At 38.0% G+C, this 24432-nt stretch overlaps 1 protein-coding gene across 5 annotated transcripts in view; it reads right to left on the bottom strand.

The window, feature by feature from the left end:
- Positions 1 to 17864, bottom strand: part of NSMCE1 (NSE1 homolog, SMC5-SMC6 complex component) — a 66737-nt gene extending 48873 nt beyond the window's left edge. The window contains exons 1-2 of one of the 5 annotated variants that reach the window (XM_074282791.1): positions 17725 to 17864; positions 8922 to 9055 (exon numbers count right to left, since the gene is read on the bottom strand). In XM_074282791.1, the coding sequence (XP_074138892.1) occupies positions 8922 to 9039 (118 nt within the window). In that variant the 5' untranslated portion in view covers positions 9040 to 9055; positions 17725 to 17864. Of the gene's footprint in view, positions 1 to 8921; positions 9056 to 17137; positions 17143 to 17374; positions 17516 to 17578; positions 17647 to 17724 lie in introns of those variants that run through there. The other 4 variants (XM_074282789.1, XM_074282788.1, XM_074282793.1 and 1 more) reach the window with 4 other exon arrangements.
- Between the last annotated feature and the right edge of the window lie 6568 nt (positions 17865 to 24432).

Raw genomic sequence — 24432 nt, 5'->3', positions numbered from 1 at the left:
ACTTTTTCCAACGTTTCCCCTCCTTCCCCTCACCCTCTCCCCTAGATGGTAGGTAGTCCAATACATGTTAAATATGTTAAAATATATGTTAAATACAATATATGTATATGTATTTATATAGTTGTCTTGCTGCACAAGAAAAAAATTTAGAAAGAAGATAGAAGTAACCTGAGAAGGAAAACAAAAATGCAAGCAAACAATAACAAAGAATGGAAATGATATGTTGTGGTCCACACTCATTTCCCAGTGTTCTTTCCTTAGGTGTAGCTGATTCTCTTCATTACTGAACAACTGAAACTGATTTGGATCATCTCATTATTGTAGAGAGCTACATCTATCAGAAATGATCATCATATAGTATTGTTGTTGAAGTCTATAATGATCTCCTGATTCTGCTCATTTCACTTAGCATCAGTTCATGTAAGTCTCTCTAAGCCTCTCTGAAATAATCCTGCTAATCATTTCTTACAGTACAATAATATTCCATCACATTCATAAAACCACAACTTATTCAGCCATTCTCCAATTGATGGGCATCCATTCAATTTCTAGTTTCTAGCCACCACAAAAAGGGCTGCCACAAACATGTACAGATCTGTTTCCCTCCTTTAAGATCTCTTTGGGATATAAGCCCAGTAGTAGCACTGCTGGATCAAAGGATATGCACAGTTTGATAACTTTTTGAGCATAGTTCCAAACTGCTCTCCAGAATGGTTGGATCCATTCACAGTTCTAACAATGTATCAGTGACCCAGTTTTCCGACAACCCTTCCAATATTCCGCATTATCTTTCCCTGTCATCTTAGCCAATCTGAAAGCTGTGTATTAGTATTTCAGAGTTGTCTTAATTTGCATTTCTCTGATCAGTAATGATTTGGAGCATCTTTTCATATGACTAGACATTTGGATTTGGAGAATGGCTTGATTTCTTATAAATTAGAGTCAATTCTCTATACATTTTGGAAATGAGGGCTTTATCAGAACCTTTGACTATAAAAATGTTTTCCCAGTTTATTGCTTCCCTTCTAATCTTGTCTGGATTTTGTTTATACAAAAACTTTTTACCTTGATATAATCAAAATTTCCTATTTTGTGATATATAATGATCTCTAGTTTTTCTTTGGTCACAAATTCCTTCCTCCTCCATAGGTCTGAGAGGTAAACTATCCTATGTTCTTCTAATTTGTTTATAATCTCATTCTTCATGCCTAGATCATGAACCCATTTTGACTTTATCTTGGTGTACAATGTTAAGTGTGGGTCAATGCTTAGTTTCTGCCATACTGATTTCTAATTTTCCCAGCACTTTTTGTCAAATAGTGAATTCTTATCCCAAAAGTTGGGGTCTTTGGGTTTGTCAAACACTAGATTGCTATAGTTATTGACTATTTTTGTCCTGTGAACCTAACCTATTCCAATTATCAACTAGTCTATTTCAACTAGCCAATACCAAATGGTTTTGACGATTGCTGCTCTATAATATAGTTTTAGATCTGGTACAGCTAGGCCACCTTTATTTTATTTTATTTTTTTTCATTAGTTCCCTTAAAATTCTTGACCTTTTTTCTCCCAGATGAATTTTGTTGTAATTTCTAGGTCATTAAAATAGTTTCTTGGGAGTCTGTTTAGTATAAAACTAAATAAATAGATTAGTTTAGGAAGTATTGTCATCTTTATTATATTCGCTAGGCCTATCCAAGAGCATTTAATTTTTTCCAATTGCTTAGATCTGACTTTTTTGAGGAAAGTGTTTTGTAATTTTGCTCATATAAGTTCCTAACTTTCCCTTGCTGGCCATCATTTCTTATAGTACAATAGTACTCCATCAAAATCATATCATAACTTGTTTAGCCATTCTTCAATTTATAGACATCCCTGCAATTTCTAATTCTTTGCTACCACAAAAAAAGTTATAAATATTTTTGTTTATGTCGGTCCTTAAAAAAATATATATCTTTGGGATATAGACCTAATAGTGCTATTGCCAAGTAAAAAAACATGCATGGTTTGATAGCCCTTTGGCCATAATTCCATATTGTCCTCAGAATGGCATAATTGTTACTTTAGTATCCCAATTTTCTCAAATGCCTTCCACATCTGACATTTTCATTTCAGTCACATTAGTCAATCTAATAAATATAAGATAGTACCTCAGAGTTTTTTAATTTGCCTTTCTCTAATCAATAAAGATTCAAAGCATTTTTATATAGTCATAGATAGCTCTGACTTATTTTGAAAATTACCTATTCATATTCTTTGACCATTTATCAATTAATGACTTAAATTCTTATAAATCTTAGTCAATTCTCTATATATCTGAGGTCTTTATCAAAGAAATTTGATATAATTTTTTTTTTTTTTTTTTACACTTAACTGGGTATTTCCCTCCATACTATTTGTGGGCTTGTCTCTCTCTCCTTTCACCCTGACCCTCTTCAAAAGTGTTTTGTTGTTGTTGTTTTTTTTTTTCCCTGATCACAACTTTCCTCAATTTACCCTCCCTTATACAAGCCCAAATCTTTTTTTAATCTCCTTCTCCTCCTTCTTCCCTGTACGGTAAAATGTATTTCTATATCCAACTGAGTATGTATATTTTTCCCTCTTTGAGGCAATTTTGACGAGAACATTCAAGCATTGTCTGCCACCCCTACCAAACATCCTCTCCATTGTAAATGCTCTTTTCCATATCTTTTATGTTAGAAAATTTACCTCCCTGGACCTCTTCCTTTCCCCTTCTCCTGGTGCATCCCTCTTTTTTATCCTTTAATGTCATTTACTATAATCATCCTTCTTTCTTACCTCTTAAATTTTTTTATATATCATTATTATAGTCAACTCACATTTATGCCCTTGTCTATGTACACTCCTAACTATCCTAATAATGATAAAGTTCTTAGGAGTTACAAGTATTACCTTCCCATATAGGAATGTAAAGTTTAAATCTTATTGAATACCTTATGATTTCTCTTTCCTGTTTACTTTTTTGTGCTTCTTTTGAATCCCATTTTTGAAAGTTAAACTTTCTACTTAGCTCTGATCTTTATATCAGGAATGCTTGAAAGTCTTTTCTTTTATTAAATATCCATTTTCCCCCTGAAGGATTATATTCAGGTTTGCTAGATACCTGGCTCTTGGATGTAATCCTAACTTCTTTGCCTTCTGGAATCACATTCCAAGCCTTCCCTCCAATCTTTCAATCTTGTGTTTTCCTAACTGTGGCACCACAATATTTGTTTTTTCCTAGATACTTGCAATATTTTCTCCTTATCCTCGGATCTCTGGAAACTGTCTAAAATATTCCTGAGAGTTTTCATTTTGTGATTACTTTCAGTAGGTGATACATAGATTCTTCCAATTTCTATTTTACCTTCTTGTTTGAGGATATTTGGGGCATTTTTTTCTTGATAATTTTTTGAAAGATAAAGTCTAGAATCTGTGTTTGGATCATGACTTTTAGGTCTAATAATTTTTAAATTACCTACTGTTTTCCAGGCCAGCTGTTTTTCCAATGAGATATTTCACATTTTCTTCTATTTTTTTTTCATTCTTTTGATTTTGTTTTATTGTGTCTTGATGTCTCATAGAGTTACTAGCTTCTACTTGTCCAATTCTAATTTTAAGGAAATATTCTCTTTAGTGAGCTTTTAGACTTCCTTTTCCATTTCTCTAACTCTACTTTTTAAGAAATTCTTCTCTCCAGTGAATTTTTGTGCTTCTTTTTTGCTGTTTGGCCTATTCTGGTTTTTAAGGTGTTTTTTTCATCAGCATTTTTTTATGCCTCCTTTACCAAGCTGCAGATGTTTTTTTAATATAGTTTTCTTGCAATGCTGTAATTTCTTTTTCCAATTTTTCTACTATCCCTTTTATTTGATTTTAAAAATCTTTTTTGAGTTCTTCCATGGCTTCAGGCCAATTCATATTTTTCTTTGAGGCTTTAAATGTACCAATTTTGGCTCTGCTATCTTCTGAGTTTGTGTTTTGATCATCTGTCACTATAATGATTTTCTGTGGTCAGTTTCTTTTTGTTGTTGTTTACTCATTTTTCCAAACTATGTCTTGACTTTTAATTTTTCCTCAAAGTTGGGCTCCGCTCCTGGGATGGCATGACACTGATTTTTTTGTGCTGCTGTTTTTTTCAGAGTTTGTTCTTTCCCAATGGTATGATCTAAGGAGAGGTATAGTCACTGTTCTCCTAGCCTGTGCTCTCATGTGTGGGTGACCATAAGCATTCTTCTCCATCTGGAACTGCAACCAGGTTTTCTGTTCTTGCTTATGCTCCTCCTCACCCAGAATCTTAAATGGGCAATAAAACATGGTCCTGCACCTAGTTGCCAACAAAGGGTCCCCTGTAATCTCCTTTTGACCAGTTGTCCAATATTACTGTCGCTGCACTGAGAGCTCCAAAGGCTACCACTGCAGACTCAGTCACCCCCAAAGGCAACTGCTAGCTTGCCAGGGCAGGATCTGTGCTGGAGTGTGTCACTTTCATCTCAATGTAGCAGATTTTTCCTGACTACCTTCTAAGTTATCCTGGGCTGGATAATTGCTTTGCCCCAATCTTTTATTGGTTCTATGGCTTCAGAATTCATTTGGGGTGAAGTCAGGAAGACCTGAGTTCAAATCTGACCTCAGATATTTAATGCTTCCTAGCTGTGTGGTCACATTTGGGGAAACATTTTTTAAGTTGTTTGGAGGGGAATTTGGGAGAATTCAGGCAAATTGCTGCCTTTATTCTAACATCTCAGCACTTACCTCAAGACATATTTTGAAATATGATCAGTATGGCTTGTTTTTATTAAACTGTCAAAAAAAGTTTCTATTTGTTCTGCTGGGAATATTGACAAAGATGCAAAAAAAAAAAAAAAAAAGAAAGAAAAAAAGAAAAGAGCATCAGTAAAATCAGTAAAAAATACAAAAGAAAACAAAAAAAGTTTAGAAGGGGACACAAATAAACAGAGAAATTTATTATTGCAACATTAAATTTAAGGTATACTTTAAAAAACTAAGAGAAACTTATTATTTCATATATAGTTCTCCTTTTTTGCTCATTGTCTTTTGAAATGTTTCTTTTTATAATGTTTATTAGTTCATAACAAAAAAAAAATTTTAAAGACAAACAATGGGTTTCTGTCTTCATCTGAAGACAAGATTAGATTTGTAAGAAAATCAGTGGAAGTTGTAAATAAGCAACATTTACAACAAGAAATAGGCAATGATATTTAAAAGAAAAAAACAATTCCTAATAGTTGGTACCATCCAAAAGTAGAATTGTCTGCCTGAAGTGGTAGTGAATCCCCATTCACTGAATGTCACTAAGCAAAAGCTAAGTAAAATTTACTGAATAAGCTATCCAGGGAATTTTAATTTAGGTACAAGTTGGAATAGATGTTGTCTAGGGTCCCTTCCAACTCTGAGACTCCATGAATAGGTAAAAATAATTAAGTAGTCCATTTTTTCTAAAGCATTGAGAAGATGAAGGTGAGTATTAAGAGACAGGAAGAGAAAATCAAGATTGTGTCATATTGCATAAGTCCTTAAATGTCAAACTAAAGATATAAACTGTATTTGGTAAGTTAATGGAAATCACAGAAGGATAGGCATAAGGGAAAAGATATGATCAGTGCCATGAGAATTATCTGGCATTACATTAACTTCCAAACTCTGCACCATGCTGCTTACATGGCTGCTATCATCTTAATCTCCCTCCCATCATAATCTTAACTCTGACTTTGGAGAGTCAGTCTCTGATAAGTCAATTTTAGACTCATCTTGTCTTCATGTAGTGTTCTAAATGCCTCTTTTCTGCCATCTCTATGCCATGTAATCATGTATATATTCCTCCATCCTTTCAGATGCTTTCATGGGCTGTCTTCCTTCATGAGAATATAAGCTCTCAAAAGCAGGAAAAGTTTAATTGTGTGTATTTATTTATTGGTGGGTTTTTTTTTTTTTGGTTTTTTTTTTTTTGCGTATGTGTGAGGCAATTCAGAATTACATAGCTGGATTTGAACCTAGGTCCTCCTGACTTCAGAGCCAGTGCCCTATTCACTGTGCCATCTAGCTGCCTCAATTGCATGAATTATATCCCTATGTTTATTTTTGTTCTTGGAACACAAAAAAAATTTAATAATTTATATATCACTATGAAAAATAGAGAATAAGCAGAGAAATAGAAATACTATTCAGTGGGCTATTGTAATGGCCAAGCCAAAAATAATTCAGATTTGTCAGAAAGACTGGGAATATATTTCCAAAGTGAAAGACAAGACAAAAGAGAAAGGAGATCCAAAATTAATATCACATAGCAGGTGGCATTTTAAAAAGCTGTCCAAATACTCTAGGATAGGCTGTCATTTCTGTAAAAATAATTTACAGTTTCAATTTCTCCTTTATTTCAAATTTCTCTCAGAAACTGAATAGTGTTTCCAGATTATAAAAGGGGATTTTCCTGGGCATATGTTCAAACAGAAGAAAAACTGACAAAATTAGCTTTGCTCAGTGTTAGCTTCACTTTAAATAGAATTTCTCCAGTTTCTCAAATCCTTTGCACTTAGAGCTGAGCACAGAGCACAAGCTTTTTGTTCAAACAAGGAAGAAAAAACATATTTGCAAAATCTGCTCTCTAACCATTCTAACATCTTTCTAGTGCTCCAAAAAGCCAAGAAAAAATATTAATAAATTAATCTAAGGACAAATTCTAAAGTACTTTCCTAAAGTAGATCATAATTTCAAAGGTCAAATGCAAGCAAAAAGTACTTTTAGACTTAGCAATGTCATCAAATGGTTTCCTCTTGGCTGCTGTTAAACTCCCCCCCAAACCAACACTAATGCTTACATCCTGCACTTTTATTTTGGAGCTCAACAGGAAATGTTACCAAAAGGGCCTAGGATTGAAATAGGAGATCAGAATTAAAATGCTCTTTAAAGAAAAAAAGAAAAAACAAATCTATTACACTATAGATTCCTAGAGTCTATCAGTCAGTCAATAAATACGTATTAAATATCTACTATGTGCCAGGCATTATGCTAAATGTATAGGATATAAAGAAAGGCAAAGTACCATCCCTGCTCTTGAGAAGCAGTCTAATGAGGTAGATAACATGTAAACAACTATGTATAAACAAGATATATCCAGGATAAATTTGAAAAAATTGAAAATAATCAACTGAGGGAAGGCACTAGAATTAAGGAGGATTCTAGTGGAAGATAATATTATAGTTGGGACTTGAAAGAAATCAGGAAAGTTAGAAGGTAGAAATAAGGAAAAAAAACCATTCTGGGTATGGAGGGGGAGGGAAGGGGGGAGGAGGGGAAGGAAGAAGGTCAATTAGTAAAAATGCCCAGAGTCAGGAAATGAAGTGACTTGTTCAAAGAACATCAAGGAAGCCAATGTCATTAGATCACAGGATATGGACTGGGGGAACAGGGCGGGAGTAAAAGGCGTAAGGCAAGTAAAAGGTTGGGGGAGAAGGGAAGTTATGAAGGGTTTTGAATGCCAAACAGAGGATTTTCTATTTGATCCTAGAGAGAACAGGGAGTCATTGGAGTTTTTTGAACAGAACACTACAAAGTTAATAACATAGCCACTATCAGACAGACCTGCACTTCAGAAAGATCACTTTGACAACTGAATGGAACCATATACTAGAAGAGGAAAAGACTTGTGGTGGGAGATCAACCAACAGGCTACTGTAATCTTCCAGGAATGAGATGATGAGGGCCTGTACTAGGATGGTGAGAGGGGAGAAAAGGGTGTGGAAGACATCACAAAGATTGGTTGATGGGCCTTGGCAACAGACTGGAATGGTGAGGAGAGAGGGATGGCAGTGAAAGAGTAGGAGTCCAGGATGTGAGTCTGGGTGACTGGGAGAATGGTAGACATTATTACAAAGAAAAAAGGGTTGGGGGATAAGAGAACGAGTTTGTTCTTGAACATGTTAAGTTTAAGATGCTCAATAGACAGTTGGAGACATAGGACTACAGGTCACCTGAGATATTGGGGTTAGAAAAGTAGATCTGAGAACCATTTGCATAGAGATTCTTGAATCCAAAAGAGTTCATGAAACATTCAAGTGAAATAGTAGAGGGGAAAGAGAATAGAGTCCAGGAAAGAACCCTATGGAACACCCATGATTAGTAAGTATAATTTGTATGAAAATTCGGCAAAGAATACTGAGAAGTAAATTGGAGAACCACCAGGAAATAATAAACCTAAAAAGGAAAGAATATTAAAAAGAAGAGGGTGAACATCAATATCAGACAGAGGCTGCAGAAAGATCAAGAAAAATAAGGACAAAGAAAAGGCCATTAGATTAGACAATATGATGATCACAGATAATTTTAGAGGGAGTAGTTATGGTGAAAAGTTGAGGTCAGAAGTCAGACTAAGAATTAAGAAAAAAATGAAATCTTAAAGGCCAAGGCTATGGTTTCTTTACATTACCTTCTGTTCTGCCATAAGGTCTACATATACTATTGATCAATATATATTTACTTGAAAAGTTAAACCAATGGTTCTTTGTCAATCTTTTACCCTTAAATCTGTTCCTCATCCAGACTTCCTTATCTCTATCTATCTAACCAATCTCCCAAGGATCTCAAGCTCAGAACCTTAGAATCATCTTCATCTCTTCCTTCTTCTTCATCTCATAAATCCCATCAGTCCTCCCTCCATAGAATATTTCTTTCACTTATTCCCTCCTTTCCTTTCCAGCTTCCAGTATCCTTGTAAAAAAACGTGATGCCTAAATTTCTTCAATGGCCTGTTAGATCTCTACCCGTCCAATCCTTCTTACAGTGTATATTTATCATACCCGTTCCTTGCTCAACAAATATTAATGGCTTCCCATTGCCCAAAACTTAACTAATCACTAATTACCACCCTGGTGCTACCTCTGAGATTTCCAATGAATCATACTCACCTTTATGCTGCTCACAGAAAAATCTGTGTAACCTCCTTGCCTCAGCTGCATCTATTATTCCATTAGACATCAGTACCTGAAGGAATCGACGATGGCTGTCAGTCATGCTGTTGGCCATAGTGATACTGCCTCTGCTTGGGAATGCAAAAGAGATGGGTGAAAATTAACCATCTTGGGGCAAATACAAAACACTATTGCAAAGTTGTTCTAGAAGTTTAGAAGACAAAATGTGATGTTTTAATCAAATTTTCATGTTATAAAGGACTTCAGCATTTTCCTATTTTATCTTCATCTCCCCAGATATTTCAACAATTATCTTTCAGGATGGCATGGTTCTAACACTGAAGAAAGGGAGGATAAGTTGTAAGTTACTTGAAATTTGTTTCACTCCCAACAAGCCCTAGCTCGACCCTTTTAACTTTCCAGAATCGTCAGCTCAATTACCAACTCCTACAAAAAATCTTCCATATTCTCCCCAGGAGTCTGAGAAGATGGCAGAGTAGGTCAGAAAACTTTCAGGCCTCCAAATTTCCTCCACAGAAAAAGGCAAAATATTGCCTCAGAGGGGATGTAGAGCAGCAAAAATAAACAAAAGTCAAGGTAAAGTAGCTATTCTTCTAAAGCAACCTAAGAAGACCTTAAGATAGACCTAACCTCTGGGGGCAGAGGGCCCAGTGAAAGCCAGAGGCCTCCTTGACCCTGGGGAATGAATAAACAACAATCCCTGGAGGTAGCTGAGGTTAGAAAGCAGCCTCAACCTTAGAAACTTTCATTTCATGGAAAGTGTGGGGTCTGAAAGGCTCGAAGTTTTAAGGACTTTCCAGAGTTGAGGAACAGCAAGCACAGCTGTAGTGAACAAACACATCCTGGGCTGGACTGCTGCCACCAGAAAGAAGGAAGTAGCATAATGAGGGCAGTGGTTGGGCTGAGGGGGAAGGGGAAGGGCAAGGGTAGAGTGCAGAGATCCAGCTTGCAAGGAAGCAAGGTCCCTGGTTCTATGATCTGGGAAAAGAGGACCAATGTAGTTTGCAGCCACCAAGGGACAGAAGAGACTAAGATCATTTGTGGGAATGATAAGGAGAGATCAAAGTTAAGTCCAGGATAGACCTCAGAAAATAACAGTAAGAAGGACCTGGGATTTGGGGCATAATTCCCCATACCTCAGGGCTAGAACTTGAACACACTAATAGCTGCTAAAAATAAAATAAGATAAAATAATAATAATAAATGATAATGATAATAATGAGCAAGCAAAGGAAAAAACCCAACCATAGATAGTTCTTAAAGGTGTGGGTTCATATTCAAAGGAAGATAATGGAGTTAAAAAAAAAAAAAAAAAAAACTACCAATTCCTTTTTCAACATCAAATCGTCCCAAGCACAAAAAAGAATTCTTAGAATTTAAAAAGGACTTTAAAAATCAAATAAGTAAGATTGAGGAAAAATCGGAGGGCAAAGGAAGAATAAGAGCAATCCAAGATAATTATGAAAATAAAGTCAGTCAACTGGAAATAGGGAACCAAACCCTTAAGGAAGAAAATAATTCCCCCCAAAACTAGAACTGGGCAAAGGGAAACTAAAGATGTTCTAAAACCCAAAGAAATAATAAAATAAGGGGCAGCTAAATGGCACAATGGATAGAGTGCTGGTCCTGAAGTCAGGATGACCTGAGTTCAAATCTAGCCTGACACAATACTTCCTAGATGTGTGACCCTGACAAGTCACTTAACCCCAATTGCCTTGGATGAAGAAAAGGAGGGAGGGAAGGAGGGAGGGGGGAAGGAAGGGAAGAAGGGAAGGAAGGAGGGAGGAAAGAAAGGAAAGAAAGGAGGGAAGGGAAGGAAAGAAGGAAAAAAGGAAGGAAGGGAGGAAGTAAGGAAAGGAGGGAAGAAGGGAGGAAGTAAGGAAAGGAGGGAGGAAGGGAGGAAGTATGGAAAGGAGGGAGGAAGGGAGGAAGTAAGGAAAGGAGGGAGGAAGGGAAGGAGAAAGGGAAAGAAGGGAGGAAGAAAATCAAAAGAACAAAAAATATAGAAGAGAATGTGAAATAACTCATCAAAAAAAACTGATCTGGAAAACAAATTGGGGAAAATAATATAAGAATAGTCAGGTTGCCTGAAAATTATGCTTTAAGAAAGAATCTTAATAAATATTATCAGAAATTATCAAGAAAAATTATCCTTAGCTTGTAGAACAAGAAGGCAAAGAAGAAATAGAAAAAAATCCCCCATTAACGACATGAAAAAGATCCCAGGAAGAAAATTTACAAGAATATCAGAGCCAAGTTTCAAAGCTCCCAGGTAAAGGAGAAAATATTAGAAGCAATAAGAAAAAAAGAACATAACTATCATAGAGCTACAATAAAGATTATACAAGACCTAGCAATTACTATGTTGAAAGACCATAGGAATACTATAATTTATAGAGGAAAAGAGCTGGGGTTACAATATAGGGTAATTTTCCCAGCAAAGTATAATCCTTAATGGGGAAAAAAAAAAAAAAAAAGACATTTAGTGAGACAAAAAACTTCAAATATATGTGGCAAAACCCAAAGAATTTAAGGCAATATTCTACATATAACATAGAAGAGAAATAGAAAGTAAACATTAAGTACCAATTATAAGAGACTCAATAAGGCTAAATGATATTTCTTATACATGAAAATATTATTAGTTCTTTTATGACTATCATTTTTATTTGGATAGCTCAAAAGCTTATTTCAATTTTCAATATTGAAATGTTCAACAATTTTTCAACTTTTTTTTCCTTGGGCTGAGGTGAATTTGATGGGGCAATTCTAAAAAAAAAAAAAGTATATGTAAAATTATATAGGAAATGGGGAAAAAAATTATCTAATATAAATGAGACCAAAAAAAAGGAAATAAATTTTAAAAGAAACTAGTTGGGGAATAGCAGGTGGTACTGAAACCTTATTCTCATCAGGAATAGGTTAAAGGAGGAACAGTATATTTGTATTTATTTGTGTGTGTGTATAAAAGCCTTTTAAATTCAGAAAGAAATAAGAGGGCAAAGGAATAGTTTGGGAGGAAAGGATAAAGATGGATTCTTGGAAGGGTGGATAGGTTAAGGAATAGGAAGGCAAGGTAATAGAAGTAAAAAAGAGGAGTAAGGACAAACAGGAATAGGGTAAAAAGGTAAAAAGAGAGAAAAATAGGAAATAATTACAGCTTAAAATATGAATGGGATGAATTTATCCTTACCCATTCATTCCCCTCCTCTCTTAAAGAAATGTCAATTCTTGCATGTTTAATCTATATCAGATTGCTTGCTGTCTCAGAGCAAAGAGAGGAAAAGTAGGGAGAGAGAAAAATTTGGAACAAAGTTTTGCAAAGGTAAATGTTGAAAACTATCTTTGCAGGTATTTGGAAAAATAAAATACTAACAACAACAAAAAGAAATCCCAATTCTCCATGCTTACATTGTACGCATTATCAACACATACATTTGTGTGTCTAAGATGAAGCCAATATGTAGTTTCAAGCTCAGGATGAAACTATAGAAATGGAATTTTGCAGGTCAGATCTGTCCAACCAAAATTAAGTGGACAGTTTTGCAATAACTTACCATCTTTATCATTCCAAAATGGTACTTATAAGATTGCCTAGACCCTCAAAGATAATCAAAACAAATTTAGTGCTGATGAATACTTGAAACCATAGAAATTCAAAAGTCAAAAATTTTGTGATTCATATCCCAGTCAGTCACTTTTCTGGGTCTCAGTAAAATAAGCATAATACTTGCTCTACCTTGTTCTCAGAATTGCTGTGAGAAGAGTACTTGGTAATCATTAAAGTGCTTATGAAAATGTTAGTTGCATCCTTTTCCCATGTTTCCATCTAATATCTGTCCAGTTTACAAATCTACTAAATAAGGATCATGTCTAAATCAGCAAACTCTCAGATCATTAGCGCTATTTACTACTCAATTAATAGCAGACACATTAGGAATAAAACAATGGGAATAAATTTTGTGGCTAATGCAACATCAAATGTTATTTAGGCACCAGATGATGGTAGGTACCAAATGGTGGGGTCCAGCCATGTATAGAATTCACAGTGTCCATCCTCTTTGGCAAAAGGTTAAGTTTATTTAGGAGAAAAGGTTAGAAACAAGAGATACAATAGACACCAAGAATAGTAAATATGGAAAAGATTTGGGAGAGCACAAAAAGGGGTTTTATTGGAAAGGGCAAATTACCAGAAGAAAAATACCCCATGAGGTTAGGGCATGTCCTTAGCTGGCAGGCTAAATGCTGAAAGGGATTGAGTACCCTAGAAGGATTAACTATAAGGAGGAGAAATCGGCACAAGGGAAGGGGAAAGACACGAGGTAGAGTGCTGTAGCTGACTGAGCTAAAGAAAGAATGGCAGTAGCGAAGCCATGGGCCTTAAGCGGTTTTATAAGGACAATTTAACTTTTTAGAGTCTAGACATAATTTGGATCTCTGACTGGATAACCTCCACAGAGGGAATCAAACTGATCTTGATTATCTGAGCCTTCTTCCTGCCTGCCCCAAAGAACAATTTTTATCAAGGCTTCAGATTCTCACTGCCCACCATACCCACAATGCAGGACTTTATCATCATGTTGATCCTTCTCCATTCACCTTCTACAAAATTCATTTGTTCTTTGGCTCCTATCATAAAATGACAGGCTTGATTCCAAGTGAGGAATAAACAGTGTTTGATTCTCTCAGAACAGGTGTCTTTTATTATAGGGAATAGTTTTCTATTTAATTGAATTATTTTTGAATAGGACACCCTATAAGAGATTCATTTTTTTCACTTCTCTGTATTACCTGATACAAAAGGTCCCTTTTTCACTTGTTTACTCATGATCCTAAGCCATGTGCATTGGGTATAGGAAAAAGAAAGGCAAATAATTTTAATACAATATTACACAGGATATTATCCTGACATTAAGTGAACAAACTGCTTAATATAAGAGACATAATGGTATAGCTCCTGACCAGTAATATTGCATTATGGAAACTAGGGAAGCCCAAAGAGTAAATCTGAATATCTCCTTGTATATCTATTAGAATCAGGAAGCATGGTTTAATGATGAGTCCTGAATTGTTGAATTGGAAAACTGGATTCTCATTCTAACACTATCAAGATACTGTATGATAATGGGCAAGTCATTTTATTTTTTTGACTTTGTTCTGTCAAATGAAAGAAATAGACCAGATGCCTTCCTTGTAAGAGGAAGAACCTCCTTGGCTCTTACATTCTATGACTATTATTTCCTTCAGAACCATCTCCTCCCATTTCTTCTAGAACTAAGGTTCTTATATAATCTTTTTTTTTTTTTTTTGCATCATGGACTCCTTTGGTAGGCTATTGAAACTTATTAATCACTTTTTATAATGTCTTTAAATGCATTTTAAAAAGATAAGATTACAAAGAAAATCAACTATACTGAAATAGAATTATTGGGGAAACATTTTTTTAATAGGTTTACATCAAGAATTTCAAAAGCCTTGCTCCAGCTCACCTTCAATCTCTCCCTTCCTTTAGTTTTTCCCCCTATATCTACCAAGTTCAGCTCTCATCTTTAATAAGAAAAAAAAAAAAATCTTTCCCTTGATCCTGCTAATCTTTCAAGTCGAATTTCAAATTTCAAATCCAATTTCTTCCCTTCCTGTCATTGCTAAATTTGTAGAGCCCAATCTAGTCTAAGGCTTCTTAAACTTTTCCTCTTAAACAACCCCTTTTCATCTGTGAAATTTTTTCACGATCCTGAGTCTATATGTATACAAAATAGGTATACAAATCAAACATTTATTGATAAATCATAATTTCATGACCCCCATATTCAATTATGAGACTTATGACCCACAGTTTAAGAAACTAGGGTCTAGTCTACCCTCACTACTTTGATAAGGTCCTTGTCCCTAGTAACCAAGAGAGGGCCTCTGCTGAATCTAAGTGGGCCTTTGTAGATGTGAGCCCTAGTTGAATTCTCACAGTTATTGTAAACAATTAGGAGGCCAAGGTACTCTCATGAGGCAAACAAGGAAGGGCATTGACAGGATTATCTTGTTTTTAAATGGGCCTCTGTGGCAGTGGATTGAATTCCTTTCACTGACAGGACCCCAATCAGAAGGCCAAACCACTGAAGTTAATGCCCAAAGTTATTTCTCTACTACATAGGGCCCTACCTTTTTCCCCTCCTCAATTGCTAGTTCATTTGGAACTTAACTTGCCTTTTGGCAACAAATTATCATTCCCATCTTTCCCCTAGTTAGTGTCCAGTTATTTAGCTTTGCCCACATCACAATGGCAGGTTCTTTAGGAACTTTATCTGCCTTATTTTTTTTTTTTATGCCTGCCTCTCGTTCTTAATTTCGAGTTTCAAGAAGGATCTTAGGCTGAATCTTCCACCTTTTGGAACTTAGCCTTTGAGTTAATGGCGTAATAAAATCTTTGCCTCTTGATTTGGTGATGGTCTAAGTCTACAAATAGTTTTTGAGATATTTCATGACATGGGCCCAAAACCCCAATATATTTTAGGGTTTAACCTCAGCACCCCAGCACTTCTATTTACTCATTCGTTCTCCAACCCAATCTTTTGTCTAACTATTCTGTAATACAGTTCTAAATTACTAGTAGCTACCTTTTTTCAAGCTCCTCCTAGACATCTCTGCAGCACTTGATATGGTTAACCACCACCCCTCTTTCCTACTTTCTTCTCTTCTCTTTCACAAGACTGCTCCCTCCCTCCCCTTTCTCTTCCTATCTTTGATTAATTCTTCTCAATTTCCTTGGGTGCTTTTTCTTCCTCCTAAAAATAGCATGCCCTAAAATTCTATCCTCTCTTTTTGTGCAATATGTACGTACGTACCCTCTCCCATTATAAAGTACTGAGTAAAAGCTTAACAAATCTTGAGCAACCACTATATCAGACAAATTCTCCAGAGTTGAAATGAAGATGGTGTGATGGGGACTTTTCCTACCTTCAGAAATTTAAAGACTACTCCTGACCTGATTACTTCTCTTGACACCTGTTAGAAACAAGAACAAAAACTCCCTCAGGAGGGTGTGCCCACTTCTCATAAGTGAAGAATGTCTCCTTCAATCTCTCTTAGGCTCCCAATAAAATATCAAACTTTGAAACTGAGTCTGGGGTCTTGTTTCTAACATACCTCAAGTGCTTCCCTTCTCCAATGCATCACTTATTTCTGGGCCCTCCTAGCTATCTTGGCAGCACAGGACATTGTTATTCACTCACTCTTTCTTCATCTTTCTTCTTTCACAAGATCATTCCGTTCCTACCTCTGAAAAGAACTGTGTCTTCTGGACTGGTTTTTCTCTTCCTCCCTAAGAATACTATACCTTAAGGCTACCACAGTAATCTCCCTGATCCACATATGGAAACATTTCCACAATCAAAAACTTTCACTGACTCACCAAGGCCTCTGTAATAAAATATAAGCACCAGACATGCGAGCGCCTCCAAGACTGCTCTGGCTATTAAATAAGTGGTCCGTCGCATTTTTCGTCATGGTGGCTCTCTGCCTCCATTTCCAGTTCAATCTGTCTACCAGGCATGGTTCTTCTACCACAAATTCAAGGGCCATTTCATCCAAGACACCTTCCCTGAGCTCAAATTTAGGAATGATCCTTCACATTTACTCGGTTGAATCAACATTTATTACTCCATTATTTAGTTGTAGGTTCCATACCAGACCATGAGTGAGACAGAAATGATCATTTAGGTAAGAGGTGGGGGAAAGGGGAGATAAATTTTGCAACATAAGGTTTTGCAAGAGTTAATTTTGGAAAATTATCCATGCATGTTTTGAAAATTAAAAAAAAAAAACTTTAATCATAAAAAAGAAAATTTAGGTTAAGACCATCATCAGGATCCTCATTTAACCAGTTTGACTTCTCTGTATTATTTTCTACTTTGTTTCACAAACGCATCTTTCGACAGTAGGCCTCTTAATGGCAGAATCTGTATATTCCCCACCGGTCAGAGCCCCACCTTGAACACAACAGGTTTGTAAGAAACCCTCGCAGAACGAAGTCATAAATAACGGGTTGGAAGGGACCCCGTGCTGCTGCACCCCACGCCCGGTGTGGTCCCCATTTCCTTTCCGCGGGACAAGGTCCCTTTTTGTCTCTTTCACACTTTGTAACGGACGTGTCTCCCTTCACTTTTCACGGACATTCCTCCAGCTCGGAAGCTGTGCAGGGCGGGTTCCAGAAGGGAAATGCAAACACTAGGCGGGAACTACTAGGAGGCGTTACCCCCCCCCCCCGAAATGTAAACGAGGAATGCCAAGTAAAATTAAAAGACATCCCACGCAAAATAAAAAAGTCCATGGGGGGGAGAAAGGGAGGGCCAGGAGGAGCCGGCCACAACCGCAAGTACCAGCTTCTGGTCCCAAGCCTGCCCCGAAGTGGATCCTAGCTCTGGGCCAGTTCCGACCTGAGAGACGGGCAGCGGGATAACGCCAGCTGACAGCTTCTGAGGAGGATCACGCTCCATGTACGGCCGCTCGGGCTTCTACAGCCCGGCGCCTGCTACGTGCCCGCCCTCTCCTCCCGGGCGCCAGAGGTAACACCTGCCGCCGCGGGCCCGGGGCCAAGTCGGGCTCGGGCACTCCGGAGTCCACGACTCCGGAAAACTTACTCCCCATTCCCAGCCTCCTGGAGCTCCCCGCCCCGCTCTCCGGCCTCTCCCATCCGTCACCCCAGCTCCCCTCCCGCCATCATCCACAGCAAAGAGCGTAAAGCCTAAACCGCGTCCCCACAGTGCACGAATACAAAACTCCGTACCTGGCGGGTTCCTACCACGGGAGAGGGCGGGACCAAAAGGAATGCGACATCCCCATTGGTCAATGTCTGGAAGCGTTCCCGAGAAGCCCCGCTTCCAAGGGACCACGCAGTTACGCACTTCCGTTTCCGGCTTCCTGGACACCTGAGGAAAACTTCCCCCTGAGGGGAAGGGGAGGGAGTGCGTTGCTGTTGCTGTGGAGACGCGGCCTTGGCTTTACGGGCGGTCTCTATGGCACCCACGCTTCCGGCAGCAGCCACCTGCTTCCGGATGTTGTGGTGTGTTGGAAGGCGAAGGAACAAACTTTCGCTTCCCCACACAGGGCACGTGGCGGCAGTGCCGGCTTTGAAGTGGAAACCTAGATCACACAGGTGATCTAGAACGCGGGCTGACTGAGCTGAGAGGGGTCAGAACCTAGATTCTCAGAGCCGAGAGGGGCTCTAACCAAGGACGCGGGAGTTTTGAGGAACGCAGCACGTGGCTGTGGAAGCTAGGGAGCACCTCAGAGCAGTGTCTGGTCGGGAGGTAACCGGAACTTGGGGAGTCGCTGCTAAGGAGGGGGCTAAAAATCCAGTTACGTCAGTACGCACTCATATCCAAGGTAAGGGGCAGCTAGACGGAAGGTTAACTGAGGTCTAGTGGCGGTTCGGGGCACAGGGAGTCAAATAGAGCTGTCCTGCAACCCCTTTGGATTCGGCGCAAGGATACGGAGTTAAGTGAGGCCTAGTAGCAGCGCAGAGTCCCTGGTAAAGGAGTTTACAGGCCCGAAAACCTAGACTGATAAAGGAGGTTTATTATGGGTCTGGAAGTAAGGATAAAGGTAGAAAGACGCCAGGGCCAGGGCTGGACAGGAACCCTGACAGGGCCGGCGTAAGGATGCCATGCTGGGGGCTCCTGCAAAGAGTGGGCTCCAGTTTTACCCCTTTTTATAATGGGGCTTTTGGTGATCCCAGGCTCCTGGCGGGTTCCCTCCAGGGTTCGAATTGAATGGAATTCAATGGGTTTTATGATAAGGAACTGTTTGTGCTGGGGGTGGGGGTGGGGAAACCTGAGCAGATCATTAGAGTGGGGGCTGGGAATTAGAAAGGAATCTTCACCCCCATCAGCAGCACACACTCGGTAACCCCGGACGCACCCGCCGTAGGCGCTTGCAGGCCAGCAGTCCCTGTGTTCAGTTCCATCGCAGAGCGGAGGGATGACGTTTGTGGCCCTCGGACTGCAGGGAGTAAGAGTGTTTGCAGGACAGCGTGGCTGAGGGCGGAGGGCTAGCCATGTGTCCAAGGGTGGGCCTTAGGCAGAACTCAGATCTGAGGCATCATTGTCCACACCTTAGGCCTGCAAGCTGATTACAATAATAAGCTGTGGAAATGAAACTCATAAAAATGAGTAAGAAACGGAGAAAGAACCAACCTTAGATAACTAGTATGCTGATAAAGAAGATCTAGGTTCACCGATGCTACAGTGGAGAAGTTTAAAAACATTTTTGTCTCAGATAAAAACCTCATTTCTCAAATTTATAACAATACAAGTAATTCCAGTTGATAAATGGTCAAGAGCTATAAACACGCAGTTTTTGATGAAGAAATCAAAACTATAAATAACCACATAAAATGCTTTAAATCATTATTGATTAGAGAAATGCACATTAAAACAACTTGGAGATAATTATCTTAAATCTATCAGATTGACTAAAATGACAGGTGCTCTTCAGTTGGGGAATGGCTGAACAAGTGTATGGTTGTGATGGAATACTATTGTAATATAAAAAATGATGAGCTGGTTCATTTGGAAAATCATAGGAAGACAGATGTATTGATGGGGGTTAAGGTCCCTTTAAGATTCCTTTCTGATTTCCCAACCCCCATGGCTGACCTTGATTCATAAATCCCCGTCAAAAAGCACCCTTTTGAATATCCAGGCCCAGCCCCCACCCGATCTGAGCTGGCTTGGGTTTTTCAGCCCCCACTATCTGCTCAGGTTTCCCCAACCCCCCACAGTTTCTTCCTTATCTGAAAAGCCCGCCAAGAACTTGCCCCTTTTAGTATAAAAGAGCCAAGTGGGAGCTCTCTCTTTGCAGGAGCCCCCTCCCCCCAACACATGGTATCCTTCTGGCCATATAAGGGTCCCTGCCCGCCCAGAGGCCACCTCTGGCCCTGGCGTCTTCTAACTGAGCTTTACTTCCAATTTCTACAATAAACCTTTTATTTATCAATCTAGGTTTTCAGGCCTGTAAATTCATTTACAGGGGACACTGCGCCTCATGGGATTATCTTACTATCTTTGCACCGACCAATGGGGTTCCCCTTTTCTTATCTCTCATCACTATAAAGGATGATGCTGTTCACCTCCATAGAAAAAACTGTCAAATAGAAATATATATGCATAGTATGGTCTTACTTGTATGTATATGTACCTATAAGTAAGACCATGTGTGTATGTATGTATTGAAGAGGGGACCCCGATACTCTAAAAATCCTTGAAGGAGAAAATCTCCATCAACTCTGCCTCAGTGAGGGACCCCGTCCAAGGAAAAGCAAACAGGACAGATTCTTTCTGTCATCTAGCAAAAGGAATTCCAAACCAAGCAACTCATTGAATTCAAATTCAACTCAAGCTGAAACCCAGCTTGAGCTGAGCCAACTGGGGCTGTCCAACCTCCACCGAGTCTGACTTAATCTGCTGGGGCTGTCCCAGTCCCCACTAAGACACTCAATATAATAACTTTCATTAACTAAAGTCCTTTGCAGATGGACCTTGGCCTCTCCCTTTGCTGCCAGGACTTTTGTCCACTGAGAACTGCATTTTTAGTGCAAAACTCCATTTTCCATAGAACTGCCCACTGGAATAATATTCTTTTCCAGTGCCATCCTCTCCTTATCCTCACCTATTTCCCTAACCAGACTTTATGCCTCTCTGTCAGGATTTCTCACCTTACTTCCAATCCCCATAATAAACCTCTTTTATCAATCTAGGTTTTCAGATCTGTAAATTCCTTTACAGAGAATCTCTACGCCGCCAGAAGGGAGTCCCCCAAACTCCCTACCCTTTGCACCAAATCCCAAGGGGGTACAGGGGAGCCAAACCTCTCCATTTGGTTCCCTGAACCCCAAACCTGCCACTAGACATTATTTAATTCCCTGACCACCAGAAACCCTAATCTCATTTTGGTTCCCTAAATCTAGACAGTATCATGTATATGTACATATATTTGCATTTTATTGTAGCTTTCTATAGGACAGGAGTGGGGGAAGGAGAAAAATGAAAGTTCACAGCACAGAACAAAAGAAAACCTTGAAGGAAGCACAGAAAAGCTTGGTAGCAATGAAAACGTGTGGCATTTATTACAGGGTTTTCTTGACATGGGGATATACTGTTTAGTATTATATTCTCTTATATTTTACTGTGTATGTTTTTTTTTCTTTTCTCATTTTGTATTTAAGCTTAAAATGAATAAAAAAAATTTTAAAGAATTATTGTACTACCTGAAAGTCATGATCAAAGAAAGAGCCTTAACGTCATAGTTCAAAAATTATAAAATTGTCCCAATATACTAGAATTAAAGGGTAAAATAGAAATTTCAATAACTCACTAATCATCTCCTGAAAGAGATCCCCAAATGAAAAGAACCAAGAATATTATAGCCAAATGCTAGAGCTTCCAGGTCAAAGATGTGTGGGACAGTGCCCACTAGAATCAAAAGTTCAGAGTCTGAGTGGGAGATCAGAAAACATTCTTATTCTTTCTCATGAGAAAGAGCACAGCCACTCAAAAGCCTCCTTTGTCCTAATCCTAACCCTATCCCTAACCCTCTATCTCACCTCACCATTTGCTGGTACATTAAGGTCACAATCTTACTAGTGTTAACTAATAAGAGGCAAAGCAGTATGGATCTTTCATTACTCTAATTATTCATAGCTAATCTATAACCTATCAGAACACTGCATTTTACAAGGCCTCATTATGCTTTTCCTTTCATCAAATTTGGAAGTATCCAATCAAAAGGGCTAGTATGATTCCTCTTTAACAATACCTCATTATGCATTGTAAAGCTGAGCCTGTTTGTAGAATTAAGAGTAAAGCAATGAGGAAACTTCACTGAAGGTCATTTTTCACAAAGAAAAAATATTGCAAATAGCCAGAAAAAAAAAAATTCAAATACCATAATGCTATGGTCAGGCAGCTACCATATTGAAGGAACAGAGGGCTTGATCAAACATTTTATTTTAGAAGACAAAGGAACTAAGATTATTACCAAGAAGAACCTTTCTAGTAAAGTTAGAAAAAAAAAAGATTTACTGAAAAAGAAATTTTAAGCATTCTTGATAGAAAGACCAGAGAAAAATACAAAATTTGATTTTCAAACATAAGATTTAAGGGAAGCATAGAAAGGTAAACAAGAAAGAAATCATAAGGGACTCATTATGAGATGATGAAACATGTAATTCCTAAGAATTTCATTATTATGACAGTATAAGGACTCCACATAGGCAAATGGCATGGGAGTGAGTTAATTATGTTGGAATGATTTTAGAAAAAAAATATTAGTAGCTTTGCCTTTACCACAGGGTCAGGGACTCTACCAGATAGATATCTCAAGGATGTGGTGCACTTCCTAGGGAGAATGTAGCAATAACCCTAAGGCTACCTGACCTTGGGAGTGCAACAAATAATGATGGCTATCAGATAACAATCTATTGGTCAGTAATAAAGTTTCTGAGAATTCAATAGTGAGGTGAAGCTCTAGAATTCAATACTCCTCAAAGACTACTCTGCAATTCTACCTCTAAACACAGAATTCAATAATGGGTGCTACCCCACCCTTTACCACTCCTCAATTTTTTCTCTATGCCATAAAAATTAGAATATCAGTGACTTGAAGAACCTGATCATTCTTTTTCTTATAATTTTCTTTTTAAAAAATAATAGCTTTTTATTTTCAAAATACACGCAAAGACAGTTTTCAACATTGACCCTTGCAAAACCTCATGCTCCAAATTTTTTCTCCCTTCCCCCATGTCTCCCCTAAATGGCAAGTAATTCAATATATGTTAAACATGTAGTACAATTTTCCCCCCCCCTGAGGCTGGGGTTAAGTGACTTGCCCAGGGTCACACAGCTAGGAAGTGTTAAGTGTCTGAGACCAAATTTGAACCCAGGTCCTCCTAATTCAAGGCTGGAGCTCTATCCACTGCACCACCTAGCTGCCCCATGTACAATTTCTCTATACATATTTCCACATTTATCATGGTGCACAAGAAAAATCAGATCAAAAAGGAAAAAAAATTAGAAATACAAAAAGCAAGCAAACAATAAAAAAGGTGAAAAAACTGTTTTGATCCACATTTAGTCCTCTTTCTAGATGCAAATGGCTTTCTCCACAAATCTATTGGACTTGGCCTGAATCACCTCATTGTTGAAAAGAACCGTGTCCATCAAAATTGATCATATATAATCTTATCGTTGTGTTCTCTTGGTTCTACTCATTTCATTTAGCATCAGTTCATGTAAGTCTCTCCAAACCTTTCTGAAATTCTGCTGACCATTTGTTACAGAAGAAGAATATTCCATAACATCCATATACCATAACTAAAATTATATTCTTGCTCCTGATTCTTTGCTAAAATTCCCTCAGAACTTAGTCTTGTCAGCAGTATAATAAATCTTTGCCCCCTTAACTTGGAGACACACTAAATTTGCAGATTTTTTTCACTATACCTATGATACTGACTTGGGGACCCTAACATTGTTATCTTCTGCCCCAACACCCTAATCAGTAATAATGAAGGTTTTATGCATTGGAAGGAGATTAGATCAGACCTCCAAATTCCTTCCACCTCTAGGTTTTTATTATTCTATAAGTTCATACAATGTAAAATCCTGATATGAAAATAGAATAAATATTTCCCCAAAGTGCTAAACAAATGCATTTTAGACAAGTAAAGGACAGAAATTTGTAACTAATTTTCTTTTGAACAAGGTTTACTTTTTGTACTGTGGTTATCTATGTATCTATATATCACATTTTTCTATCAAATTTTAAGTTCTGTGAACACAGGGACATTATCTTTTCTAAATTATTTTCTTCCCCAGAGCTTGTGACAGTTCTTTGAACACAAAGTAAATAAATCCTGGGATATTTTGTCTCTTGATATCTACTTCCTGATCACCCTGGCTTTCTTCAACTTAGTCTCAAAGTCACCTTGCTGAGACTGTTAGCAATTTCTAGTTCGAAATAAACGGGACAAATTCACAATGACCATTCTTTTCACCAAAATGTCAGTTTATTTAGAAGAGGGTCTAGACAGAATAAAAGATAAAATAGACCTTAGGAGTGGCCAATATGAAGTAGAGTTGGAAGAGCATAGAGTTAACAAGGAAAAGACAACTTCCCCTGGGGAACTTAATATTAATCAGGAGGAAGGAATTTGGAAGAATCCACAATGCCATTTACTATGTTGGATCCATAGGGAGTTTAGCAAACTAATGAGAGTTAGCTGTAGTAAAGAAACTATTAAAATAAAGGCACTAGGAGGGGGAGAAAGAATACCTCATAGTGGGCTTAGTCTGGAAAAAACTTAGCAAGGATCAACATGAGTGTATCTTTTATAAGGAAAATACAGCCTTTGGGATTTCTCAGGGAAACCAGGGAAGTAAAGGCTGGAACTCAGAGGGGAAATCAAAAAGGAACTAGATGGAACACCTGGCAGACC

The sequence above is a fragment of the Sminthopsis crassicaudata genome, chromosome 1 (assembly GCF_048593235.1).
Source record: "Sminthopsis crassicaudata isolate SCR6 chromosome 1, ASM4859323v1, whole genome shotgun sequence".
Lineage (NCBI taxonomy): Eukaryota > Metazoa > Chordata > Mammalia > Dasyuromorphia > Dasyuridae > Sminthopsis > Sminthopsis crassicaudata.
Note: the sequence above shows the minus strand (reverse complement) of the source record. Positions and strands in the feature narration are given on the sequence as shown.